We start from the raw sequence: 20,455 nt of genomic DNA, 5'->3' as shown, positions 1-20,455 counted from the left end.
GTCACCCCAGGTCCCTGCTGGAAAGTGGGAGGACTCCTGCATAGAGACCCCTTCACCTGGGCTCCCCACCACCAGGCAGCATCATAGGCTTCCCCAGGCAAGTCCCAAGGTGGATGGTGTGCAGCAACAGCCTGTACAAAAGCTGGGTCTGCTTTATCCTACTTTCTAGTCAACCTTTTCATGGATTTTATTACACACCTCTAGAGCAGGGGGATCTTGAACCCAGGCCTCATGGCTCGGAAGCAGTGATATGACCAGTGAAGGGCCCTGTTACAGACCAGACTAACCACTTCAAAATATGTTGTGGTTCTATGCGCCGAGCTGGGAGTTTTTGTTGCAAACGTTTCGTCCCCTTTCTAGGTGACATCTTCAGTGCTTGGGAGCCTCCTGTGAAGCGCTTCTGTGCTTCACAGGAGGCTCCCAAGCATTGAAGATGTCACCTAGAAAGGAGACAAAACATTTGCAACAAAACCTCCCAGCTCGGCGAACAGAACCACAACAACGAGCACCCGAGCTACAAATCTTCTCACAAACTTTGGACTTCAAAATATATTAAGAAGATAGCCTAGACCCCAATTTCTTCTTATTTTTAAAGCCTAGTGTAAGCCGATGTGTTTCAGATGCAATTCAATGGATAAAACTACCAGTTTTAAATAAAACATACCTTCCTCTTATACTAAAGTTAAAATACAAACAAAATAAAGAAGCATTGGAATAACAACTCTATTGGGAAACTTAAAGAATAATAAATTATTTAACTAAGAAAAAAACAACTGTTCTAATAAACTTATATTCCATAAACCCACCCTTGGCAAAGGCAAACTCCGTAAAATACAGTAAATTGTCTCACATGCAGTTCTCCAGTGCAAGAGGAAAGAACATCAAGAGACACCTCTGAAATAGAGAGAGAGCTGAAGTGTCTTGCTGTAACAGGGAGAGATGTATAGCAGCCTCCAAACTCAACAGCAACTAAAAGTTAAACCAAAGTCCTAGTTTTACATGAGATTGACCCCAGTCCTTCATGCTGCTCCTATTGTGCCAATTTTTAAAAAGACCCAAGGCTTCATAAGTTGTTTATTTTATTATCTGGGATCAAACTGCTCAGCACCTCTATCTCAACTTCTCTTCATTAAAATAAGGACAAAATACACCTCTTACAGCCATAGTATTGTCACAGCTGAGGTGATGTGTTCCAGCTGGACAGACCATTGCCTGTTACTAAGAAGCTCATAATCGACCAACTCCACAAGCATATTAATTAGTGATCCCACATGGACCTTGTAGGGGTTATCAAAATGTGGTTTTACCCAAGCTCTGTACACTTGCAGCAAGACATCTGTACTCCAATCCTCTTGTAATGTGGGCCAATGTAACATTTATTTTCCTAATTACCTACTGTACTTGAACAATAACTTCCAATGATTCATGAATGAAAGTACACAAGTCCCTTCAGACACCAATGTGATTCAACCACTCACCATTTGAGAAATACTCTCATACCAGCAAAGCTACTCATTTCTCTACCATTAATACTGTGAGTTAATACTTTTCCCCTCAGTTGCAAGTGGAATCATGGCTTACTATCTCATCTCAAGGACAGCATCTCTGATGTTGCAGCAGTCCCTCAGTAACGTCAGTCTGCATTATGCATTTACGGACCTGGAATGGGAGTTTAACCTGTAACTTTGACTCAGGAGCAGGTCTGCTCCCCACTGAGCCAGAGTGGCCACCTAATGAATTGCATCCAGAGCTCTTGACACGCAAATGCTTCCAATGGCCAGCGTGTCTCAGATTCTTAAAAATCTGACAACCTCATGGATCCTCTGGGATCCCCTTATGAACTCTAGTTTGAAAACCTTGTGCTTCAAGGGATTTTAGGTTAGGTTGGGATTGCGCTTGTGGCTTCTTGACTACTTTGAGAGACTGTTGGACTTCAGATATTTTCTTTTTTGCTTCTCTATAATTATGATGTAATGTGCAGCTTTTCTTTGTGGCTTGTTAGAATAGTGAAGCGTTCAGTAGTCTATCCAAAATGTTCCAGCATTCTTCTGACATAAAGAACAAAAGACACAGGAGCAGAAGCAGACCATTCAGCCCATCCAAGCCTGCTCTTTTTTTCAATGAAATCATGGCTGATCTGATAATCCTTCGCTCCTGCTTTTTCCCATCTCCCTTGATTCCATTACTGATTAAATATCTGTCTGTCTCAGCCTTGAATATATTTAATCACTTAGCTTCAGTTGCCCTTTGTTGTAGTGAAGTCCACTGATTCACTCCTCTCTGAGAGAAGAAATTACTCCTCATCTCTGTCTTAAATATGTGACACCCCTCTCCCCCCCCAGCCCTCGATTCTTCCACAAGGGGAAACAACTTACGACATCTACCCTGTCAAGTCCCTTAAAAATCCAATAAGCTTGCCTCTCATTCTTCTAATTCTAAAGATTACTAGCCCAATCTAATCAACCATGCCATGTAAGACAGTTCCTGTAGACCTAGTGTGTACCTAATGAACTTTCTCTGGGCAGCCTGCAATGCCAGTTCCTTAGCTTAAGAGCCTGAACAATTCACTTCATTCCATCTCTGCTTTATATAGTTTCGCAAAACCTCCGCATGTTAATGCGACATTCCCTTTGAAATAAAGGCTAATGTTATATTTTCTATTACCTCCTGAACTTTTATATCATTGAATCCCTACAGTGCGGAAACGGACCGTTCAGCTTATTGAGTCTGCATCAACCCTCCAAAGAGCATTCCACCCAGACCTTAGTCTTGTTGTGATGATGGCAGAAAATAAGAAAAAGTTTCTTAGTTCCTTAAAGGGAGCAGATCTACCAGCAGGAGCAGGACTGCTTTCAGACCACAGTCTCTGGAGCTTAGTTTCTGTGGATCATGATGGTGATAGATATGGTGGTGGATCATGGATCATGGTAGTGGATCTTGGTAGTAGATCATGGTAGTGGATCATGCTGGTAGATCATGGAGTTGGATCATGGTGATGGATCATGGTGATGGATCATGGTGGTGGATCTGTTCCCTTCAAGGAATTAAGAAATATGTTTCTTTCCTGCCAGTATCACAGCAGGACCATTTTGAGCTGATCCTGACTACACAAAATGTTTCTAACACCTTTGTGAATTCATACTTGAATGTAATGAACCACTTACAATAATGGAACAATGTTTCCTTTCTTAAAGTCAACTTGTTCAAATACAGCACACTGCAGAATTAATTACATTCTTTATTTTCGATATTTTGTAAATGGGAATGATGCAAAGTGCAACATAAAATGTGGGCTACATTTTTAGGGAAAAAATGTTATCATTAAACTAATAAGTGTTTTATTCCAGAACTTGTATCAATGTTGAAGGAATACCTTATACGCATATTTTCATGTTTTTGGGGTTAATTCCCAAGGTAACTGGAATCTGTAATCGGTTTTACATAAGGACTTGATTGGTCATGAAATCTAATGTAAAGAACTTTGCTATCATTTGAATAATATCACCCAATGCTGATTAACTACAAAATTCCTTCAATAGCTGTAAAGCTCTTTGGAACATTGTGAGGTCATACAGTCATAGAGTCATAGATATGTACAGCATGGAAATAGACCCTTTGGTCCAACTCATCCATGCTGACCAAATATCCTAAATTAATCTAGTCCCATTTGCCAGCACTTGGCCCATATCCCTCTCAACTCTTCCTGTTCATATATCCATCCAAATGTCTTTTAAATGTTATAATTGCACCAGCCTCCACCACTTCCTTTGGCAGCTCATTCCATACACGTAACCACCCTTTGCGTGAAAACGTCGCCTCTTAGGTGCCTTTTAAATCTTTCCCTTTCTCACCTTAAATTATGCCCTCTAGTTCTGGACTCCCCCAACCCAAATGCAAACCTTTTTTTGGGTAGAAACACAGAAGCCAATTTGCACAGAGCAACCTCCCATAAACAGCAACATCAACGGAATGACTAGATTTTTGAATACACTGCTGTGTTGTACACAAAGCATGTGCCAGAAGTTGTACTAAGGTGAGTGTCCAGAGCGCTGTTATGCCAAAGTTAGTTACTGAGTGTCATTAGTGGAGGGAGTGAGTGTTTGTGGAGTGATGCCAAATGGGCTGCTTTGTGCTGGATGGTGTCAAGCTTTCAATGAACTATTTGCCAGCTTCAGTTTAGACAGTAGCATTCTTACCTATGAGGCACCAAGTTTCCAGATTTAAGTCCCACTCCAGTGCTTGAGTCCAACTATCAAAAACTAACACTCAATCTGAATTTTGAATGGGCACTGCATTTTTGGATGTGACATCCTTTGCACATGATGTGAAACTAAGGCCCCATTTGGCTGCTCAGCTGGATGTAGCAGATCTCAAGGAACAGCTAGGCGAGATCCCATGGTTTATGTTATATTTACCCCTCAACCAACATCACAAAACAAACCACTGTGTTTCATGTGGAAGAAACTGCAGTGTGCTCAGCACAAGGACTTGAATTCAAAAAGTGTCCTGTTTCCAATAATTTAACAGGTGGTGGAATGGGGAAAGTCACAGCCATTTTGTCTTTAAGCAGTTTTATATACTGTGACCTTCGTTTTTTTTGTGTGTGGCAGCTCACAGCTGCAGAGCTGAGCTTTTTATTTTGCATGTGGACACTCACCTTGGGACCACGCTATGTGTACAACATAGCAGTATGTTCAGAAATCTCATCATTCCATTGACGTTGCTGTTAGTGGCCGTGTGTGCAAATTGGCTGTTGTGTTTCATAACTGACAGTAAAGCATTTTGAGACAGTAAAGCACTTTGAAACAATGAAAGGCACTGTATAAATGCAAGTCTTCCTTTTCTCTTACCGTTCAGGTTTACTTTGTAATCATGGCTGAGAATGAAGCTAAAGATATTGGGAAAACAAACAACACCAGCATTGAGAATCTGACTGAAGATGGCTTCCCTCTGTCTTCGCTGGCCAACCTATTTGAGAATGAAGACGGTGGTGCAACTGCTGAAGGGCCTCGAATGGCTACCCGGGAGAGTGGTGACAGCAACAAACAGAACCTGAGGTTCAAATTCCAAGGAGCTTTCAAAAACCGAATGCCCAACCCAATAGACCTTTTGGAGTCCTCCATCTATGACTCATCCATGCCCAGTATGGCTCCCGCCCCGAAAAAGGCTCCTATGGACTCGCTTTTTGACTATGGGTCGTACAGACAGGGGAGTGACGACAAGCGCAAGAAAAAGAAACCAGCCAAAGAGTAAGTACGACAGTATTCATGAGAAATTAGCTTTGAGTAACGATTTGATTGAGGGTCCTGCAGTATTGTTACATGTAGAATCACTGAGGGTGGCAATGGGCTATTTAGAAATTAAAGTCAATTGGAAATGGACTCTATAATCCAGCAGTGTCCAGTCTTTTAGAATTGGATCATGCCACAAGCAGTGATTGGGACATGAGTATTTTTAACAAATGTGAGGCACCCATAGCCCCAAGGTGCAAAAATGTAAGAATCTTCTGAGGGTTGGGGCAACTAAAACTTGAGGGTATAGCTTTAAGGTGAGAGGGAAAGATTAAAAGGGACATGAAGCGCAACATTTTCACACAGAGGGTGTTGTACATATGGAATAAATTGCCAAAGAAAGTGGTAGAAGTGGGTACAATTACATCATTTAAAAGACATTTGGGCAGATACATGGATAGGAAAGATTTAGAGGGCCAAATGCAGGAAATTGGGACTAGCTTAGTTTCGGAAACCTGATCAGCACAGACGAGTTAGGCTGAAGGTCCTATTTCCACATTGTATGACTCTATGGCCCATACATTAATTAATCCCTGATTCCCAAAGTAATCCAAGCCCCTAGACAAAAAACAAATCTGTCAGAGACAAAACTTCAAAGGTCCAAATGCAAATATGCTAAGATCTGCAGACATAAAATTACAAACTTATGTAGAAGTTCAGCACAAAAAATGCCTTTTGAACCAACTAGCTGTTGGAACTGCTGTTTATGTTCCACATGAACCTCCATCTATCCTTCTTTATCGAACCTTATCAACTCATCCTTCCGTTCTTTTCTCCCTTTGTTCATTTCTCACTTCCCTATGTGCAAAAAAAAGATGTTGCTCAGATATAACGTTGTGTGACTCCCTGTACATAAAAGATTCACCTGTTTTTCTCTGGGTGCTTGTGTACATGCGACCTTCAACCTCAGCTCCTGAACCGACCAAGCCTTAGACAACTGGTAAATTCTTTTTGACCTGAATTCACAAAGAGCAGTCTTGCCTGTGTTCCAGGTTTGGGAAATTTAAAGCATTGATTTTCAGCATAAATCAAAGTAGGCATTGTGCACACGCATGCAAAGGTGAAAAGTGTCAGTTGTGGCTCAGCACTAAAACTTTATCTTCATCTGAGTCACAGGTTGTGGGCTCAGGTTTCAACCTGGAGACTTGAACCAACAGTCCAGTGTAAGACTGAGGGGGTACTGTACTGTCAGAGCGTGGCATCTTTTTGGATGAGATATTTAAACTGCGACCTTTCAACTGGGCATAAAACATCCTATGGCACTATCCAAGGAAGAATAAGTAGTATTCTGGTCAATATTTATCCATCAACCAACCTTGCCATAACAGGCTTCCTTGTCATCTATCCCTTTGCTGTTGCGTTTTACTGCATTGCCACCTGACTATATTGCAGATAGTTTTTGTGGATTATGAAGCGGTTTCAAATTTTCTGCACAGCTGTTGGTAAGGCCTCTTCAAGAATACCATATCCAGTTCTGGTCACCCTGTTATGGGAAGGATATTATTAAGTTGGAGAAGGTTTTGAAAAGATTTCCCAGGGTGTTGCCAGGAATGGAGAGTTTAACTTATAAGGAGAGGCTGGATAAGCTGGGACTTTTTTTCACCGGAGTGTAACGGGTTGAGGGGTGATCTTGTATAGGTTTATAAAATCAGGAGGGGCTGGGATAATGTGAATGGCAAGTGTCTTTTCTCTAGGGTGGAGGATTTCAAGACTAAGGGCCATATTTGGAGAGTGAGAGGAGACAGATTTAAAAAAGACAAAAGGACAATCTTTTTATACAGAGAGTGGTTAGTGAGTGGAATGGACTTCCAGACGAAGTGGTCGTTGTGGGTACAGTTACAGTGTTTAAAAGACATTTGAATAATTTCATGAGTAGGAAAGGTTTAGAGGGATATGGGCCAAGCACAGGCAGGTGGGACTAGCTTAGTTTGGGATTGTGGTCAGCATGGACTAGTTGGACTGAAGGATCTTTTTAGATTAGACTTACAGTGTGGAAACAGGCCCTTCGGCCCAACAAGTCCACACCGACCCGCCGAAGCGAAACCCACCCATACCCCTACATTACCCCTTACCTAACACTACGGGCAATTTAGCATGGCCAATTCACCTGACCCGCACATCTTTGGACTGTGGGAGGAAACCGGAGCACCCGGAGGAAACCCACGCAGACACGGGGAGAACGTGCAAACTCCACACAGTCAGTCGCCTGAGTCGGGAATTGAACCCGGGTCTTCAGGCGCTGTGAGGCAGCAGTGCTAACCACTGTGCCACCGTGCCGCCCACTAATGACTCTATGAAAAACTGTGCAAAACAAGAAATGTGCATTGCAGGATTTGGAGCTTCAAGACCTGGGTAGGTAAAATCATCAGAAATAGAAATGGAAGTAAGCCACTTAGCCAATTAGCTGATCTGATTGTGGCCTTAACACCACTTTCTTGCTTGTTCCCCATAATCTTTGACACCCCTAATCAATCAGAAATTTGTCTAACATAGCCCTGAGGATATTCAATGATTCAGCCTCCTCTGCTGACTGGGAAGAGAATTCCGAAGACTAACAAACCCCTGAGAGAAGAAATTTTTCGCCATTGGAGTTCAGAGTTGAATTTGGCCTTCAGGTCATATTTTGGTTGTCTGTGCTATATTAATGAGGTAGCTATATATAATGTATGTTAACCGAGTCAAGAGTGTATTATTTATAAAATATCTGGGTTGGAGTTGTGTAACATTTGATTTGTACTCGTATTATTTATGAATGACTGATGATGGCATAGAAAGTTATATATCCAAATTTGCTGTTTACACAATGTTAGACAACATTGTAGACAGTATAGATAAAGGGATATTAATAGATGAGGTGAATGGACAGATGGAGTTCAATATAAGCAAGTATGAGGTTCTCAGGATAGATCAGCAGACTCTCCTCGATGATATGAAGTTAAATATAGTGGATATCCAAACAGACCATAAGACCATATGATATAGGAGCAGAATTAGGCCATTTGATCATGGCTGATATATTTCTCAACCCATTATCGCTGTAAGCTTTGATTCTGTTACTAATCAAGAACCTATCCATCTGTGTCTTAAGTACATGTAACAGCTTGGCTTCCACAACCTTCTGCGGCAATTAGTTCCGTAGATTCCAATCCTCTCATTGTAGAAATCCCCCCTCATCTCTTGGAAGTTCAGGTGCATAGATCTTCACAATACCACAATCAGCTGCAGAAAATAATCAAGAAGGCTAATGGAATATTGGCTTTTATATTTAGAGGACTGGAGTGCAAGGTTGCAGATGTTATTGTGCAGACAAAACCCTGCTTAGAGTTCCACTTGGCGTACTGTGAGCAGAACTGGGCACCTCACCTTAGGAAGGATATATTGGCCTTGGAGGGAGTATGATATAGGTTTGCAAGAATGATACCTGGACTTCAGGGGTTAAGCTATGAGGAAAGATTTTACCAATTTATGCACAATTTATGCACCAATTTCTCTACAATTTAGAAGGTAAAGGGATGATATGATCAAAGTGTTCAAGCTAATAAGAGGAAAAGACAGTAGGTAAATGGCCCCCTTCTGTCCTGTATCATTTCTATGGTTCTATAAAGATAAACTATTTCCACTGGTTGAGAATTCTAGAATCGGGGGCAATAGTTCTGAGAATTAGGGCCAGACTATTCAGGAAAGATGTTACACAAAAAGGGTGGTCGACATTTGGAACTCACTTCCACAAATGGCAGTTGATGCTAGATCAGTTGTTAAGTTCAAATTGGAGATAGATAATCTTTTGTTAAGCAAATGTATTGACCGAAATGGGTAGGTATAAGGAGTTAGGCCACAGAATGAGACACCGGCCATTTCAGCATTGAGCTTGAGCCCACTTTGGGAGCCGGCAGCTTCAGCAGTGGCTGCATTGCCGAGATCGGCCCTGTGTGAACTCATGGCAATGACGATGTTGGTGGAGGCTAGATGGTGCCGAAAACTGGAAACTTGGTTCTAGCAGCGGTGGTGCCACAGCTCCAGGCCAAGGATGGGCCCGGGTACCTGATGGTGGAGGCAAAGTACAGGGAATTGGGGCATCTGAGGGTTATCAGGCTGAGGGATAGACTTTGTGGCTTTGTTTATCTGGCAGTGAGGACCCATAGTGGAGGTGGGGGGATGATCTCAATGTTTCATTTTGGCTATTTCTTTTATAGAGTCATAGAGATGTACAGCATGGAAACAGACCCTTCAGTCCAACATGTCCATGCCGACCAGATATCCCATCCCAATCTAGTCCCACCTGCCAGCACCTGACCCATGTCCTCCAAACCCTTCCTATTCATATACCCATCCAAATACCTCTTAAATGTTGCAATTGTACCAGCCTCCACCACTTCCTCTGGCAGCTCATTCCATCCACGTACCACCCTCTGTGTGAAAAAGTTGCCCCATAAGTCTCTTTTATATCTCACACTAAACCTATGCCCTCTAGTTCTGGACTCCCTGACCCCAGGGAAAAGACTTTGCCTGTTTACCCTATCCATGCCCCTCAATTTTGTAAACCTCTATGAGGTCACCCTTCAGCCTCCGACGCTGAATACAGAGAATACAGCCCCAGTCTGTTCAGCCTCTCCCTGTATCTCAGATCCTCCAATCCTGGCAACATCCTTGTAAATCTTTTCTGAACCTTTTCAAGTTTCACAACCTCTTTCCGATAGGAAGGAGACCAGAATTGCACGTAATACTCCAACAGTGGCCTAAGCAACCAAAAAAGGAAAGCATACCAAATGCCTTCTTCACTATCCTATCTACCTGCAATTCCATTTTCTAGGAGCTATGAACTTGCACTCCAAGGTTTCTTTGTTCAGCAACACTCCCTAGGACCTTACCATTAAGTGTATAAGTCCTGCTAAGATTTGCTTTCTCAAAATGCAGCACCTCACATTTATCTGAATTAAACTCCATCTGCCACTTCTCAGCCCATTGGCCCATCTGGTACAGATCCTGTTGTAATCTGAGGTAACCCTCTTCGTTGTCCACTACACCTCTAATTTTGGTGTCATCTGCAAACTTACTAACTGTACCTCTTATGCTCGCATCCAAATCGTTTATGTAAATGACAAAAAGTAGAGGGGGCCCAGCACCGATCCTTGTGGCACTCCACTGGTCACAGGCCTCCAGTCTGAAAAAGAATCCTCCATCACAACCCTCTGTCTTCTACCTTTGAGCTAGTTCTGTATCCAACTGGCTAGTTCTCCCTGTATTCCATGAGATCTAACCTTGCTAATCAGTCTCCCATGGGGAACCTTGTCAAACGCCTTACTGAAGTCCATATAGATCACATCAATGTTCTTTGTTACCTCTTCAAAAAACTCAATCAAGTTTGTGAGACATGATTTCCCATGCACAAAGCCATATTGACTATCCCGAATCAGTCCTTGACTTTCCAAGTACACCCTGTCCCTCAGGATTTCCTCCAACAACTTGCCCACCACCAAGGTCAGGCTCACCGGTCTATAGTTCCCTGGTTGTCTTTACCGCCCTTCTTAAACAGTGGCACCACGTTTGCTCACCTCCACTCTTCCGGCACCTCACCTGTGACTATCAATGATATATTTGCTTTTGTTTTTAATCCTGTCATTTGTATACTAAGATAACTCTGGAGAATGGTGTCTTTGCACACTTGTCACCATACTCCTGTATTCCTCTACTTAAGATTACGTGACAATAAATCGGATCAGCTATGACCTTATTAAATGGCATAACAAGCTTGAGGGGATGAATAGCCTATGTTTCCTATGTTCCTATGTTTGTATTACTTAACATAAATTCCCTAAACCCATTGCTTCAGCAGCCACATGGATATTTTCTTCTCCATGGCTCTCTGCTTCTGGAGTTTTCTCCTGAGTAACCCAGGACTTCACCCCAGTTCTAACTATTTGGAAACTGCCACTAACAGCAGCTCTGCTGTTTGAGACCACTTCTGTGTGAATGAATCTGGTTTTCATAGAATCCGTACAGTGTGGAAGGAGACCATTTGGGCCAATCAAAATCACACTGCCCCCTCCAAATAGTCCCTCATCCAGACTCACCCTCCTACCTATTTTATCCCTGTAACCCTGCATTTCCAATGGCTACCCCACCTAGCCTGCACATCCCTAGACACTCTAGGCAATTTAGCATGGACAATCCACCTAAACTGCACAATTTTTCATCCCCTCTCTCTCACTGGTTTGTAAAGCTTAATCAGCAACTATTTTACAAATTTTTCCTTAGCTGCCTTACTAGTCGTTTGGCTAAAAGTACATGGCTGGTTGGAAATGTTGCTTTAAGCTCACAGCGTGGACTGGCAACTTCTCTGCCCAAGATCGGAAGAAATTACAGAGTGTGAACACAACCCAGTCCATCACACAAACCAGCCTTCCATCCATTGACTCTGTCTGTATTTGCCACTGCCTCAGGAAAGCAACCAACATCATCAAAGACTCCTCCCACCCCTGTCATGCTCTGTTCCACCTTCTTCCATTGGGCATAAGATAAAAATGAATGAATTCAAATAGGAAAAAAAATTCAAGAACAGCTTCTTCCCCACTGTTATCAGACTTTTGAACAGACCTCTAAAATATTAATTCTGATCTCTCTCTCTCTGCACCTTCTCTGTGGCTGTAACACTGTATTCTGCACACTGTCCTGCTATCCTAATTCACTATGTAGGGTACCATCTGTCTGTATAGCATGCAAAACAACACCTTTCACTGTATATCGGTGCATGTGACAACAATAAATCTATCTATCAATATAATTAGCAGTAGTAGAGGATAAACTACTGTTAAGTCTTCACACAAAGAGACTCTTGTTTTACATAACAAGATGCAGCAGCTTATTTCATGATAGCAATAGGTACAAATCACATTAACTAATTGTAAAGACTAGCAGGAGCAGGATGACACATCTGACTCCATCAGGACCCTGTGCTAGACTGTCTCTTTTTCACCCAAAGACAATATCAGATCATCAGATTGGGTGCAGCTTAAGGTAACTTCAATATCAACCGTTTCAGAACTATAACAACAGAAGCCTATAGTTAAAATAAAACAAAGAACTGCAGATGCTGGAAATCTGAACGAAAACAGAAACCACTGGAGAAAAATAGCAAATCTGAGACCATCTTGGAGACAGAAACCGAGCTAACATTTCAGAACAGTATTCTGAAGAAGGGACACTGGACCCAAAATATTAACTCTGCTTTCTCCCCACAAATGCTGCCAAACCTGCTGAGTTTCTCCAGTAATTTATGTTTTTGTTTCAGAAACCTCTAAGTACTTCACAACCAGGAACCATCACTTCAATCTCATTCAAAATTTGGAAAAGGGGTTAAACAATAAATGTCAAGGAAAACCTGGTCAGGACATAGCCAGTTAATGATAAACTGATAGAAGATTTTACAGGGTGGAACCTGAACAAAAAGCAGAATTCCATGAAGTTAATTGTTTGGCAATAAAAAGTTGTTTCATGCAATGAATGAGATGGAAAGCAGTAACTAGCAGGAAAGCAGCCTTTAAACAAGCACAGTGAGCAACTAGCTATGACAAATCCAAGTCACACATAAGATGCTGAGATGACTTGGAAGGGACATGTTCAAATAGGCAATCTGACTTCCCCACCTTCCAAAGAAGAACCCTCAACAGACATACTGGATATGACAGCAAACCAGAGGGAACTTTTGGGTATCACTATTCCAGAAATGTACCAGTGATCTCACAAATAGTTCATTGGATGAATAGGAAAGTCCAAACTAATCAACAAGTTGAAGAAAGAAATTCATCTACTTCATCTGAAATCTGCAGGCAGATTGAAAAGAAAAATTCACTGATACAAATTGAAATTGTGATGTAAACAACTCCATGGAGGACACCACTAAGAAGAGACAAGCAATGTCTAACAATTCCAGATACTACAAAGAAAAGGTACCTGCTCTAACAGGAGTGATGTCCTCCACAAAAGAAGTAGAAGAGATTAAATGTCCACTCAGACAACCACATTCTATCCAGCAGACTATTAGTCATCCAAGTCTAAAGAGAACCTGTTCATCGAGACTAATAAATCTTCCAGATTGTTTGAGTTTGTAAAGCCAAAGATTTAGAGGAGATGGGCCAGTTGTGAACATAATTATATAAATAAACATGTGTTAATAATAATTTTTAAAAACAAAGTATGAAAGGAGATGTTGTATATACATCTGAAAGGATGAACACTTGATTGAGTGCAGTAAGCTCCACCTAAAATGATACTGTCAGGAGACTTGGTGAGACAGTAAAGTAGCATTTTTTGGCAGCTGGATCTAAGGTTAACCAGTTTTTGTTGAAATGTATAACCTATTCTTATGGTCAGTAAACTGTTGCATAGACACAGTAAACAACGTCTTGTTTACTCTCCCAGATTCTTCTTGTTAGACCAGAAGGACTCACACAGTAAACCACTAAGCCCCTTAGAAGATGTGGAATGACAGCACACACAACAAGCTCAGACATAACTTACTTTTCTGCTTCCAGGCTAAGTTGTAACCATTGCTTTGGGGAATTGTCACAGTATCCAAAAGCTATTTGGGTTGTTTATCACAGTAAAGATATTAAACCAGTGAGAGTGCACCAAGACGAAGCTAAACCAAGTACACTATCTTGCAGACACAAAATATTTATTAGGTAATTATGAACAGATATTTTGGGGTAGGAGTGAATTTGCATCTTTAGGCTTCCTATTCCAGATTTTATGTTAAAGCATAGAGCCAGAGCTTGTCATAATGGGGCATATGTTGATCTCTGCTAGTTGTCAGTTTCACTTCAAAAATATTTTTGCCCACAAGCCTACTGGAAATGTGAACTTATACCAGCGCAGTAAAGGCAAAAGGGACATTTCAACATTGTACTTCCATAAGCAATGAGACTTAAATACTGGGAAATAAACATAGGAAGGACTGAGAGGAGGTTGAATTAAAGAATTGACAATGACATCACATCTGAAGAAAGAATGGGCTTGGCAAGGAAAAATACATCTGGATTAAGAGAGAACAAAAAAAGGAGATATGAAGTAATAGTAAGCATTTTTACATTTCAAAGTTTGACATTTAAACTCTATAAAAAGTTCAAAACCTGAAGGAATGAGACTCTACATTTATAATAGATAATTTTTAGTGTCAAAGATGTTGTTTTGCAGACATTAATATTTATCATGTCATTAAAAGATTCCTTGTATGTAAAATGATTAGACCTAACTTTCCAGTGATGAGTTTAAAAAGTAAATAAAACAAGTTATTTACAAAAAAAAATAAGTTAAAGGTGAGATGCTATTTTTATAAAACTGACAGCAGAGCAGGAGAACCCAGCAGTAACCTCTGGAAATATATCTGTGCATCTGCTGCTCTCTTGAAGTTACTGTACCTTTTGTTTACAATGGTGAGAACCATTAGCCTTGCTGATATTTTGACAGAACATTCTGGCCCAAGTTCTACCATATCCTTTCTTGAGTGCACTAAATAAGTGTTCTTGTATAATTCCTCCTGGAGCCTCTCTACCTCTACAAACTCCCTGACTCTTGCATATTTCCTTCAACCCCTTTGCCCTGTCTTGGGTCTATTGTATATTTGCCCTCTCTTCACTCCACATTTCCTAACAGAAACACCATCAGCTCAAAACTTTCCTCTTTAAACAGTCATGTCTTTTCCTCCTTTTTTTTCCTTAAATGCCACCTTTGGAACTAAATCATTAGTCAGTCTTTGTAATTGCTCCCTCCCCCGTTCAATTCCCTGTCCATTTTTACTTTGAACTGTTTTGGATTTCTTTTAATCATCAAAGGAGCTATATAGCTGTGCATTGTAGATGATTTTTGTACAAGCAAGACAGACAGCATTTTCCAGGAAAAGGATTTAACAATCTGAGGGCTTCATAATTTTTTGCCTCCATTTCCCACAGAAATGAACAGGGAGCTAATTAGAAGAATTCAGCTCAATGACTGGTGCTGGTCACAAAAACCCACTAAAAGTCATTTGGGTTTTTTCCTGAATATCATGTTGAGACTTAAAAATAGAGAAAAAAAGTTGTCTTGCAGATGAATGCAACCTATGTGAGGTGGTGTTTGAGTAAGTTGCTCACGCATACATGTGGTTTGGGAATGAATATTTCTCCTTCAGTTCCAACAGAGTATTTCTTGCAGATATTTTCTTGCAGCACAGTGTGCCGGGATTTTCTGCTTGAGCTTGTGGTTGTAAAGTTGCAGTCTGTGCACCTGAACTGTGTTTTTTCACAATCTTTGTGCTTTAAGACATGAATATTTTGAATAGTGAATAGTGTTCTGTTACATCTGCTGTTTTTGCCAGAACAGGGTGTAATCATTTAGGTTTATTGAAGTAACCCTGGATGATCTCATTACGAAAAACATGTGATTTCTTTAAAAGTGGGGAATATTTCCCAGTATGTTCAAATTATTTATAAATCTGTAGAGATTGCCGTTGCATATAAAAGGGACACTGTCTTTGTGAAAGTGTTTGAAACTACTGTGTGCAGTTAGTGATGAACGTGCAAAATCTTGTGAAATAGTTCTTTATCTAATAGAATAAAATCATTAACCCATTCACATCAAAACACTAATTTTTAAAAACTCATAGTTTGATTTTAGCCTTGCTTATTAACTCAATTTATGTCATTGTATTTACATGTTTAGAAACAATTAAGGAAAAAGATCTCCCAAAGTTTCCCTTGAGGTGCTGCATTTTAATATTAATACAGTTGCCCCGAATTGAATTTTTCGAAAAAGGCTGTTGCAAGAATAGCCACAACAATCCATTCAAGAACACCAATCTGCATGTATATAGTGTTTTTAATGATAGCATTGTGTCCCAAGGCACTATACAAGAGCAAATATTGAACAGAATTTGACACCAAGTCAAATAAAACAATATTGGAACAGATCACCAGATGCCTAGTTGAGGAGACTGACTTCTAGGAGGAGAGAGAGATGGCAGGAGATAACGAAAGGGATTTCAGACCTTAGGGCTAGGTAGCTGAAGGCATGGTCACCTTTGTAGATCAATTAAAATTGGGGATGCAAGAGGCTGGAATTAAAGAAGCACCAATATTCTGGAAGATTAATGCATAAAAGGTTACTCCTACTGCAGAACTTTCTTGATCTTATTGTATTCATCCTTCGTTTTGTTCTCCTGGGGCACTGACTCTGAAATAGGAGAGTTACATTCAGTGTCTGGGCTAATCTTGATGTGTGAACAGGACAGTGCAAGGACATTAAAGCTGAAATAGTTCTATCCTCATCTGATGTCAAAATATAAATATATTTCAACACTGGTTCATGTTTAGCAATCAAGAACAGGAACCCGATCTGATTTGTCTCCTTCATTACCCAGCGGTTGGGAAGATGTTTGTGACACCGCTGGCGAAGACTAATTTTAAGTCTGGGATCACCCTGATGAATGGATGAGGATGGCCATGTCTGGTCCTCTGTAGCCCGGTGTTCCTAAGCAATACAGGGCTTGTAGAGAGAAGCTGGGTGGCAGTTGGAGACATGGGTGTTCTGAAGATACATTGGTATATGAAGTATCCTTCCTAATGTATCAAGAGTAACTGAGGTTCTTGATACTTGGTTGACTGCCATTTGACTTCAGGCATAACCTCTGAGGCATGAGGAGATCCCTGTTGTGTAAAAATGGTGGTTATCTAACATACCTGTGAAATAAGTGTCTTTGCTGCAATAATCTTGTACCATTAGATTTTAAAAGGATAGGATGTTTGTGTGTGTTGAATTACCTGATTTAACTAAATAAATAAAGTCCTATTAAATAAATTAATGAGTCAGACAGAAAGAATTCCTGATTCTGTAACTCAATATCATTCTCAGTGTGGAGTATTACAAACTTGCTGAATTGCAAAGCAGCCCTTAGTTACAGGCCTTATACTGTGTACAAGGACTGACAGCACTGCTCTGATTATTAGCCACTGACTTGTGCAGACACCGGGTGAAGATGTGAATGAGTTTGAATCTCTAAGGCCCCCTTCTTTTTCCCAAGAACCCAGCAAACAGGACCTCACTTGAAGAGCAGCCACTTGTTTGGGAGTGCTATTCCTCAGTGTTGAGTTATAGCCAGTCCTGAAAGGAATGAATATGGAAAAGGACGGAGAAACATATAGTCAAAACAAACCAAAACAAAATCTTCTTGGCCAGTAAAATAACTCTGCAAATTAGTTTTTGAAATATATTACTGGAATGTATCATGAGAAATAATCTCAACTGATGAGTGCTTGATTGTATAAGAAAAAAAAGTGACTAATTTGGCAGCAATTAAAGTGGGAATGACCTGGAACTTTCTGCCTATGAGAGTATTGGAAACAAAGATCATCAGTGACTCCAAACTGAAGGAAATAAACTTGCTGGATTACATGGTTGGAGCTGGGAATGGAACTGACTGGATTGCTACCCAGAGAGCTGACATGGACTTGATGGACTGATTGGCTGTGTGCCATAATAATTCTATGACTCTTACTGGTAGTCTCACTGGGAAAGAGAAGAAATAGATTTGATGTAAAGGAAGTATAATTGTCATAGTGATTCCTTGAGTTTGAGGCTAAAGCCAGTTATTAGGGAATGATAAATGTGTGTTATTCTGAATTCAATCATCCTGAAATTGAGTTGAGAATGTTTGATACCAACATTCATCCAAATGTAAATTACTCAAATTGATTATTTCACCAATTACAAAAAGTCACATCTGGTATATTCTGCAGGGGTTGATGAATGTTTAGACGTTTTTCAACGAACAATATTAATGAACCAATTTAAGGGTAAATTGCACTTTGAACAAGTGACCAGCTTTGAAATCTATTTCTCCCTTTAAAACTCCACCTCATGTCCTTTTTCTCCCCCTCCAGTAAAAACAGTCCAAAAGTAAAGGCGCCTGCACCAGAACCACCACCTGTTCTGAAGGTCTTTAACAGGACCCTTCTGTTTGAGGTTGTGTCACAAGGGTCTGTAGCTGAACTGGACGGCCTGCTTGTCTTTCTACTGAGTCAAAAGAAGCGTCTGACGGATGAGGAATTTCGAGGTAATGTGAAAATACAAAGGATTAGTATTGGGTACCACTGAAGTTGTAAGCACTTTGAGACTTCATTAAGCTCTGAATGTTCAAGTAGCAAGACATGTTCATTTCAGTGTTCTCATTCTCACTTCTTCAAGACTGCCTTTACTTATGAACATTTGGAGAGAGGATTTGTATCTGCTGTGGAACATGTCACAAGGTAAATCGCATAGGGAGAATAATTCCTTTGTAAGTTGATTGTAATAAGATTGTAAATGTCTCTTATAAAAGAACACCTTTGCAATTTCCCTCCACTTACTGCACACCGGAAATTAGGGAAACTTATTATATGTAACACATTATCGAAAAGTGACAAAGAATCTTCCTGTAATTATGTAGAATCTTGGTGGGACAATGTTGATCCTAAGAAAGAATATTCTTGCCAGGGGGTGGTGGGGAGGGTGCAAGGTGTTAGGTTCCCTAACCTTTAGAATAATGAGAGATGATCTTGCTGGAACATAAAAAATTATTAAGGGTCTTGACAGGATAGATTCTGCAAGGGTAAGCACCTAGAACTTGGGATCACAGTCTTCAGAAGAAGGAGTCAGCCATTTAGGAGTGAAATGAGGAAAAGATTCATCAATCAGTATGTCTTGAAGTTTTGGAATTCTCTACCTGGAGAGCTGTGGATGTTCAGTTGTTAATCGGGGCTGATAGATTTTTTTGGAGAGAAAAAGGAAAATGGCATATGGGAATAGGGAGGGAAAGTGAATCTCAGATAGAAGATCAGCTGTGATCGTATTGGATAGCAGAGGATATAGGCTGAATTGTATACTCCTGTTTGCATTTCTAATGTCAATCTCTCTCTAAAGTGGAAATAAAATCAGAATAGAATGACTGTGAGATACTAACACAAAGGTAAATGGACAAATGCTATGTATCTGAAACAAAACAGAAGATTTTGGGAGGAACAGCAATTCTGTGAACATTTGAACCAAAAAAAAGGTTTCACATGAATCCAGAACGTTTTCTGGAGTCCAGAATATTTTAATCTTTCAAATGCTAACTGAAACATTTTCACCACTTTTAGTTCAATTGGAGTTGGAAATGCATAATAGAGGAGTTCAGAATAAGGTTTAATAAGTTTGAATGAATTGACAATCACTAGAGTCAGGATTCTTGTTGTGAGAAAATGGTTCCCCATCAAATCGCTCTTGTTAAGGTACCGAGCAGTGCTGGCTTACAGCTCCAGGATCAGTACTTACCGAGGCTGACATTTACCATCAGTGATGATTATGGGCCACAAGCAGAGCCTGGTCTGACCAAACGATAATGAATGCCCAAACGGTAATTCTGTTCCATAGTGCTGTTCAACCGCAAAGGAATGGCTTTTGCTCCCAGTGTGTTTAGCAAACCACAGCAGTTACAATCAGGGATTTTAAAATCAGTGTTGTGGCACAATTGTCCTCTGTCTTTTTCTTACCCTATTGTTTTAAAATGTGGTTAGGGGAGTGGATGTTCCTTAAAAAGTTAGTAGGAACCATGTTCCTAGTCTCTTTGGATTTTATGATATTCTCTGGTATGTTATAGTCTGACATTCTATGTTGTGATGTGATCTGCCATGCTATGTTCTGTGGGAAAATGAAACAATCTCAAAGGAAGAGTTTGGAGATGGTTTACAAGAGGCTGATGATTGCTCATTAGTTTTGATGAACTTCAGGGTGGTATGTTGTGTATGGTAATGATTCTGAAGGGGTTAATGTGGAGGTTACATTGGCTCCACCCAATGTACTGAAGTTACACATAATCTGTGGATGGAGACAAGGAGTCTACTCCACTTTTTAAAGGGAGCAGATGTATCTGGGAAGGTGGGGATTGTGTATCCTCTCCTGCTGACCAATAGTTAGACCCAAGATGAAATAAAGACAGAGGAGGGTAGTTGAGAGTGAAGTACTCCAAATAGCCCTTACCAAGTATCACATACCAGTGACAAGGTACCAGGAGTGGTCACATAAGAAAATATCATAGTTTGCTTCAGGGATTTAAAGAATCAACTGTGAATCTATAGATTATAAAATCAGCCAAGAATTTAAAAATCAAATCAGAA

The 20,455-nt window shown here is 40.5% G+C and overlaps 1 protein-coding gene across 1 annotated transcript in view; it reads left to right on the top strand.

Annotated features, from left to right (window-relative positions):
- trpv4 (transient receptor potential cation channel, subfamily V, member 4) overlaps positions 1 to 20,455 on the top strand; it is a 110,613-nt gene that overhangs the window by 29,642 nt on the left and 60,516 nt on the right. The window contains exons 2-3 of the mRNA XM_060843492.1: positions 4,858 to 5,249; positions 18,203 to 18,375. Of these exons, the coding sequence (XP_060699475.1) occupies positions 4,873 to 5,249; positions 18,203 to 18,375 (550 nt within the window). The 5' untranslated portion in view covers positions 4,858 to 4,872. The remainder of the gene's footprint in view (positions 1 to 4,857; positions 5,250 to 18,202; positions 18,376 to 20,455) is intronic.

Source organism: Hemiscyllium ocellatum, chromosome 24, assembly GCF_020745735.1.
Source record: "Hemiscyllium ocellatum isolate sHemOce1 chromosome 24, sHemOce1.pat.X.cur, whole genome shotgun sequence".
Classification (NCBI taxonomy): Eukaryota; Metazoa; Chordata; class Chondrichthyes; order Orectolobiformes; family Hemiscylliidae; genus Hemiscyllium; species Hemiscyllium ocellatum.
This window is presented reverse-complemented; position numbering and strand designations above follow the sequence as displayed.